This window comes from Clinocottus analis, unplaced genomic scaffold (genome assembly GCF_023055335.1).
Source record: "Clinocottus analis isolate CAN_PGR_092001 unplaced genomic scaffold, fCliAna1.0.p SCAF_1, whole genome shotgun sequence".
Lineage (NCBI taxonomy): Eukaryota > Metazoa > Chordata > Actinopteri > Perciformes > Cottidae > Clinocottus > Clinocottus analis.
In genome coordinates, this window is record NW_027175820.1 from 8,233,190 (window position 1) to 8,241,607 (window position 8,418).

At 40.0% G+C, this 8,418-nt stretch overlaps 2 protein-coding genes across 2 annotated transcripts; one reads left to right on the forward strand and one right to left on the reverse strand.

Annotated features, from left to right (window-relative positions):
• Nucleotides 1-748: 748 nt before the first annotated feature.
• On the reverse strand, nt 749-2,908 carry sdr42e1 (short chain dehydrogenase/reductase family 42E, member 1). The gene is made up of 3 exons (XM_068574869.1): nt 2,740-2,908; nt 2,476-2,552; nt 749-2,188 (listed from the first exon to the last, which is right to left on the reverse strand). The coding sequence occupies exons 2-3, from the start codon at nt 2,535-2,537 to the stop codon at nt 1,090-1,092; spliced, it is 1,161 nt and encodes a 386-aa protein (XP_068430970.1). The 5' UTR covers nt 2,538-2,552; nt 2,740-2,908; the 3' UTR covers nt 749-1,089.
• A 639-nt stretch (nt 2,909-3,547) lies between these two features.
• On the forward strand, nt 3,548-8,410 carry LOC137786917 (arylamine N-acetyltransferase, pineal gland isozyme NAT-10-like). Its single transcript, XM_068579062.1, has 2 exons — nt 3,548-3,607; nt 4,389-8,410. Exon 2 carries the CDS (start codon nt 4,394-4,396, stop codon nt 5,261-5,263), a length of 870 nt encoding a protein of 289 aa, XP_068435163.1. The 5' UTR covers nt 3,548-3,607; nt 4,389-4,393; the 3' UTR covers nt 5,264-8,410.
• Nucleotides 8,411-8,418: the final 8 nt, after the last annotated feature.

Below are 8,418 nucleotides of genomic sequence, written 5' to 3' on the forward strand. Positions count from 1 at the left end.
AGCAAGGGGCTGCCGGCTCTGAAAAGAGAATAGTTTAGAGAGAAGGGGACGTCTGCATTCATCCCAAGCAGACTAAAATACCACACAAAGCACGCCTCACCTGGTCCGACTCCTTTTACACCAGGAATAAACTGCAGCGAGCTGGTGTTTTGGAGAGCAGTGCAATTAAAAACTGAGGTTTTTATCCACCTTTTTTTACTCCGAGGATATAAAGATAAAGAGATTCTCAGGTAGCCCCATCTAAGTGGAGCCTATGTAAGCCATTTGGTCAATGTCCAGTTATTATAGCTGACTATGGGTTGTTTTAGGAATATTATCTGGGTAACATAATATTTAAAAAAAAAACACAAGTTCCAAGTATCAAGTTATCAAACACATTAATTTGGTGAATTGATGAAACAAAGGTTTTTATTAAAAGTTTATATTAGTTTGCATAAAATGTTATACCCCATTTTAAGTGAACTACATGCAAAGTTACGAGTCACTTAAAAAAGAAAACAAATCTGGGGGGAAAAAAGTTGACTATGAACACCACAAATGGAGGCCATGGTTAGTTTTGGTTAAAGTTCAATTTGGTGTCTAAGGTACAGTACCTTAGACATTATAAACCAGACAATCAAAGCTCAAGGTCCTCAAACATGTAAACTATTTACCTGCCTTAACAAATAAAAAAAAACTTTGAATTAAACCTTGATTCTAGTTAAACAAAATATATATACACAAACCACATTTGCCATGGGGAAGTTTATTCACTGCGGTTTTCAGAACATTATCCATCATTTTGTTACATGAAAATTCCACAACAGCATGTCTGCATTAGGTTATCAAAGATCCTTGTCCCCAGGGGTGTTCTTTTAAAAGCTTACCATATTTGGCACATGGTGTGACAACAAAATGAAGACACTGAGGTACAGAGACTATTATTTTCACATGTAATGGGTGTCCCAGTATAAAAAGGTGTTGAATTAAAGCACCTGGCAATACTGACTGATTCTCAAACTAAATGTGTTTTTGTGTACTATGTTATAACCAGTCTTGATAAGAGGCTGAGAGAAAACATGAGAATCTTATTTTTGCTTAAGCCGATTTTCAACTGCCAACAAATGGAAGAAAAGAGAGAACCACGGCAACAAAGGCAGAAACAAACAGGATGTCTCGTAGAAATCGACCGAGGGAGGAGGTGTGACATTTTCTCCCGTGACCTCTGCTTCTGAACCATTGTACAACCTCATCCAGGTTGTACTCCCGGGGGTCATAACCGAGCTCCGCCTTGGCTTTGGCCATGCTGAAGTAATGCGTCACGCCAGTCTTATACACCTCTGTGCGTGTCAACAGCGGCTGGAAGTTATAGAAGGGCCCGATGAGGTGGTGGATCATTTCCGTCAGAAAGGCAACAAAGTAGATGAGCGAGACAGGGAGGCATAGTTTGGGGAAAGGATAGCCCAAGCCCTCTACCAGAGGTCTGAAGAATTCAAAATTATTCACAGGCCTTCCGTCAGAGATAAAGTAGGCCTGGCCAGCCGAGCGGTGCTGCTTCTCTGGGGTAAGCGCCTCTGCGGCGAGCTCATGAGCTGACACCAGGTTGTCCACATGGACAAACTCCACCAGGCTGCCGGGGTCGCCGTAGACAAACCGGAAGATCCCCTTCTCTATGTAGCTAACTATCCTGGGCAGGTGCCTCTGCTCGCCGGGCCCGTAGATGCCGGCTGGACGCAGTGCACAGCATCTGAGCACCCCGGAGCCATCCGCCAGTGCCGTGCCGTTGGCTTTCAACACTGCCATCTCCGCCAGTGATTTGGTTCTGGAGTAGTGGTCGGGGTGAAGGTGGAGAGGTAGATAAGGGAGGCTTTCATCCCCGTTCTCTATCACTTGGCCCCCAAACACCACGTTGAAGGTGCTGGTGTAGACCAGCCTGGCCACTCTGTGCTTGACGCAAGCCTTCAGGACATTCTCTGTGCCCTGAACATTCACTGCCTCAATGAGGTGGCGGTCCAGCTGCTCTCTGCCAGACATGCCATAGGAGGCGATGTGGAATACACAGTCCACGCCAGCGATGGCCTCCTCGACTTGTGCATACTTGCGTATATCTCCTTGAACAAACCTGAAGCCCTCTGGCGCTTCATGCTTCGGAGGGACCATGTCAAACAGAACAATATTTGCTCCTTTTCTGTGCAGGGAGCATGCCAGGCTGTAGGAGGAAAACAGGTTATTTAATATGAATTAATATATGCATTACACTCGTAATTTTAACGAAATAAAATAATAATTAAACAAAAAAAAATACCATAATGTATGTATGTATAAATCTGCCAGGGATCTGTGGGAGGGAGAGCCATTCGAACTGAGATAACTGGTGCAATAGCGCCACCTTGTTGCAGCGAAGCAGCGTTACGGCACAAGGCCACTCTGAAACCATGAATGTGTAATCTCACTTTGTGTACTTGAGAAATAAACAGTATGATACATTGTTCTTACCAATAACCGAAATAGCCACATCCCCCAGTTATCAAGAACGTGTCTGCTCGGGCATTTTCCATTGCAGGTGGAGGAATCTGTGAGTTTGTAGGAGAGATAATTAGGCAGAGTACAGAATGCACACAAGGGGCATCCTCATGTTAAAATGTCACTGTACTGGCCCACTGTACTGGCCCAGACTGAAGTTAAGATACATCCGCAGCCTGCAGTCCTACTATGTGAGTTAAGTTCACAACGCGAAGGCCTTTCTGTGTCGGTACTAACCTCAAACTATACCCGGGTAGAAAGCGAGAGAATGTCCGCTCAGTATCACTGTTAAAAAAAACTGTAGCACCGGTGAAAAGGCAACGGCGTGCACTTCCGTGGTCCCAGCGTGCGTGCTGTTTTTTACGTAATTTACGCAAAACCGTCGACAAACGGTCAACTCGAGCTGTGTCTGTACAGAGAGGCAGAACAACACAGGAAGTAGGACAATGTAGCGATATAGTGATTGACAGACGATTTTATTTTCAATCCACAGTTATCAAAATTACTATGAAGCATATGAAACGGTAGCATTGTCAAATAAAACGATTCTATACGTATGGCTTTTGCATACGTTCGAGTGTTTGACATCACGCTTTTATTATGAAAGTCATCTGCCGGCAACAATATCCCTTCCGTAATGCAGACTGTGCCTTCAGAATAAAAGCGGAGATATTACATTTGTTTTTAATAATGTAATAAAATGTTGTATCTAAGCGAAGTACCCATTAAACAATAACTCGTATTACTAATGAGATAAATAAAACATATGAAAATACCATCATACGCGTTATTTTAACTACAAACTGACCAGTCACCACGGGTTAGGTTAGTTCTTGCACTAGACACTGTTACAACTCAGTCTTGCATAGAGTATATGTTCAAACACAATTGCAAACCTCCTATTTCCTCCACAAATGATATATTAATCGGAATTTTTAAGAAGAAGAAAAACAACTGTTCTTTTTAAAACAAAATAAAATCCTAAGTAACTTTACAGAGTACATTTTGTTAAAAAAAAGCCACTCGTTTTCGCCACTAGAGGCACCATCAACGTCTAGTGGCCAATAGACTTGTCAGCAACAACAACCCTCCGCCGAAAGTTTAGGTAAGAGTGTTTTTTTAAGTCTGCTACAGGGTGATTCACAATAGAATCGATCTTATAAGGGATAAAAAAAAAAGGTAGGCTAAGTTAATTACTGGTTAAAGTGTGTTTTATTTCTGATAGAGGCTACATTTGGCTCACTGCTCTGAAAGAAATAGGTTTCACTTCTTTCAAGCGTTTCCTCTCCTTGGTCAAAAACTTGTATACGAACAACACATGGTCAGTTAAAGTCATTCGGTACTACTTATCCTTGCTAATTTCAAAAGATGTTTATTTATTATTTTCAGTGGAACACTAAGATCAAACAGGATCACAGGTTTCGTGATAAGATTACATAGTTTCCATTTCCTGATCCCCGGCAGCTGGTATTTATTTTTTTGTGAAAGTTTGCCCGAAAAAAACAACAGCTGGGGTGAGATTGTTCACATATTTAAAAATCATGTGTTTTTTTGTGCACTTTACCCTCTGCTGCTGTAATCCTGCAAATGTCCCCACTGCGGGACTAATTAAGAAATATGTTATTTTATCTAGCCTAATTACTTTTTCCGAATTATTCAGTGCTGCCATTGTAAACTCATTTTGTAATTTTCCTTTTAAGGAAAATTGACATAAGTTTGAAAATAAAAACAATAAGGATGACGTTGCAAAATGTAGTGCAACTTTGTAACTGGTGGATGGCATCATCTCTTATTAGAGTTTTAAGCTTAAAGTCTTCAACTTCATGGCTTTATTCTATACGGGCTTTTTAGGAAGTGATACCATGTATTGTCTTTTTTATTTACAGGCAAGATGAATTTGGAAGAATACTTCCAAAGAATTGGTTTCCATGGCTCTTTTGATAAACTGGATCTTGCAACACTGAAGTTGATCCACAAAAAGCATGTCATGTCAATCCCATTTGAAAACCTTAGTATGCACAGTGGTCAGAGGAACATCATGGAACTTGATGCCATTTTCAACAAGATAGTGAGGAGCAATCGTGGAGGCTGGTGCCTTGAGAACAACTTCCTGTTTGGCTGGGTATTGAGAAAAATGGGCTACGAAACTACAACGTTGGGCTCCAGAGTTTTCAACAGTATTATCAATGATTTTGGCCCCATTGATTCTCATTTCATCAATATGGTTGTCATTGATGGAAAGGCTTATATAACAGATGTAAGCTTTGGGGTGTCTTTCCAAGTGTGGGAGCCACTAGAGCTCGTCTCTGGAAAGGACCAACCTCAGGCAGCGGGTATCTTCCGCCTCATAGACAAGGGGGACGTATGGGTGCTGGAGAAAACAGGTAGAAAAAAAGTGATTCTCAATCCAGAGTTTGCCAACTCAAGTATGGTGAACAAAAATGAAACCAATCTGATCTACTGCTTCACCTTGGTGCCTCGTGAGGGTGAACATTTCTTAGAGATAAACAACAAACTCCAGACGGAGACTTCATTGTTCACTAATAAGTCCATCTGCTCTTTGCAAACACCAACCGGATTTAGAGCCCTGATTGGCTGGACCTACAGTGAAGTCACCTACAAACCAGACGAAGGAGTTGACCTCTTAGACTTTAGAAACATAGCGGATGATGAGATAGAGAAAATTGTTCTTGAAAAGTTCAATATAAAGCTGCCGAACAAACTGCAGCCTCTCAACAATAAGTCATTCTACACAATCTGAAATCCTTCACGTCATGTTTTGAAATTCACCCGGAAAAATCTCAAAACCTGTTTTGATTTCACAACCAACCAGGTTGAGCAGCTTTTTGAAACATGTTCTTTACATATGTATATGTATATTTTTTGTGTAGGCTAAGTATCCTGAGTTAATGCAAGGAGCAGACATGACGTCCTTAATGACTAAAACATTTTTTTACATGTTCAAATCTACCAAAAAACACAATGTGCTCTTTGGCAAAAAAATATATATTTGTAACTTTCTTATGCAAATGCTTCCACTGTAAAGAACATAGTAAGGAAATGGAAAACCACAGGCACAGTTCTAGTTAAAGCCCGTAGTGGCAGGCCAAGAAAAATCTCAGATAACCAGAGGCGAAGGATGGTGAGAACAGTCCAACTCAACCCACAGACGAGCTCCAAAGACCTACAACATGATCTTGCTGCAGATGGTATCACTGTGCATTGTTAAACTATTCAGCGCTCTTTGCACAAGGAGATGCTGTATGGGAGAGTAATGCGGCAGAAGCCTTTTCTGCGCCCATGGCAGAAAAAGAGTCGCTTAAGGTATGCTAAAGCACATTTGAAAAAGCCAGCTTCATTTTGGAATAAGGTGCTGTGGACTGATGAAACTAAAATTGAGTTATTTGGACATAACAAGGGGCGGTATGCATGGCGGAAGAAGAACACAGCATTCCAAGAGAAACACACATTTTGTGGTGGTTCCATCATGCTGTGGGGCTGTGTAGCCAGTGCAGGTACTGGCAATCTTGTTAAGTTGAAGGTCGCATGGATTCCAGTCAGTATTAGCAGATTGTTGCGAACAATGTTCAAGAATCAGTGACAAAGTTGAAGTTGCGCTGGGGCTGGATACTTCAACAAGACAATGACCCTAAACACCGATCAAATTCTACCAAAGTATTCTTGCAGAGGAACAAGTACAACGTTCTGGAATGGCCATCTCAGTCCCCAGACCTGAATATCATTGAAAACCTGTGGTCTGTTTTAAAGCAGGCTGTCCATGCTCGGAAACCATCAAACCTGACTGAACTGGAGATGTTTTGTAAAGAAGAATCGTCAAAAATACCTTCAACCAGAATCCAGACCCTCATTGGAAGCTTTAGTAAGCGTATAAAGGCTGTTATTTCTGCAAAAGGAGGATCATATTGATGTAATTTTTCTGTTGGGGTGCCCAAATTTATGCACCTGCCTACTTTTGTTTAAGTAATTGTTGCACACTTTCTGTAAATCATATTAACTTCATTTCACTTCTTAAATATCACTGTGTTTGTCTGCTATATGACATATTTAATTGAAATTGCTGTTCCGAACAACCAATGATACATAAAGGAAAATCTTGAAAATGATCAGGGGTGCCCAAACTTTTTCATACCACTGTATCTTCCTAGTGCTTTGGTATGGAGGGATTTGAAAGGCATGTGGAATCTGTCTGGAATTGTCATGCTTTTGGACATCAGTTTCTGATAGCAACGAGCTAAGGGTTGCTGGTTCTGGAAACATGCTGATTGGGCTGATTTTTTAAAATACTTTAATGATTATTTCTTTGTGTTTGAGTTTTTTTTAAATGGCTTACTGATTCTTGTAGCAAAGGCTTTGGTGTTTAATTTGATGTGCAACATCATTATATTTTCTTGTGATTTATATGTTGTATTTGCAAAAAATACAAAATTACCCATATATGGGTTCGTGGCTTTTCCTGAAGGGTTCAGCTGAGGGATTTTTATATGTTTATTGTTATGCACCTTGCACCTTGTCAAATTCCTTGTATGTCCAATGCACTTAGCAAATAAACGATTCTGATTATGTCCAAGAAAAATGACAAATGATTAATTTGTCGGAGTTAATGCCAGAGGAATACTGCAAATCATTGCTATATAATCTGGTTAAGCCCTCATTGGAAGAGTACGCAACAGACTTTAGAAGTCATACTCAGAACTTAAAGCCCCTTTAGATTGGTTGTTCTGTGCCAATTCATTATATTCTACTAACAAACTGAAGCTAGGAACATTAAACATTTACAAATATCAGATTAAGCTAGATTGAGTACATTTGATCCAAAGACAAGACTTATATAAAACACAATTACAACTTGTGCATTTTACTATTCCACACCGTTGTTGTTCAGTTCTGTTTGGCAACAACTATGGATGCTTACAAAATATTGCCAATTGGGAAGAAGTTTGATTTCGGTTGTTCAGAAACATTATTTCCTTTTTTAGTTTTGTTTGTATGTATTTACATTTCAATGGGGATAAATGTAAGGTGAGACTTTGAGAAAACACTTATTTTAGTGATGCAACGTTGGAGCAACATTTACAGCACAGATTAACACACGGCCCATCCAAATCTTTACCTTGTACAATCATTGTCAGGTTTTACTGCTAGCGCCTGAAAGACATGAGATGCCCTTCCTTTGTGGGTCCAATGGACACACTACATCCACAGAATACACCATTACATTTCTGACTGCTCTCCAATCACTACCAAACTGTTTAACAGATTGGTAGTGATTGGGTTTATGAACTCACATAATGTCATATATTTTACAGGAAAAATGAATTTGGGGGAATACTTTGAAAGAAATGGTTTCCAGCTCTTTTGATAAATCAGATCTTACAACACTGAATTCCATGTGTTCATGTAGGTTAATCTAAATAACTTAAATTTCACGTAAAAGGTTCAGACAGTTGTATTGAGTAACTATATCGGCATCAATAATTCATCCAAATATCCAACATACTGAACTGGCAAGTGCATTTTAACTATAATAAATACACATATTTGAATTGTATAATTGTACCTGCATTATAGTTTTGTAAGCCATATTATGCCTTTCTAATTATTATCTTCTTTCTTCTCAAATACTTCAGACTAATATTAAGGCTGTACTTTTTTATGTTGACATTTTTGTTTTCTGTTATATCAGATGTTTTGTAGCAAAAGAAAAAAGAGGTGTGTGCTTTCTGGTATTATTGAGAGGAGTGTATTTGGGTAACTGTCACAGTATAGAAACAGCGCCACCTAGAGTCCCTGGGCCAGTGGGCGTGGTCTGTTTGGGCCCCCTACAAGGAGCTAGCACGCTGACGGCTAGCATGGGATCCACCTGCTAACCTACGTAAGCACTCAGATGAAGAAGGC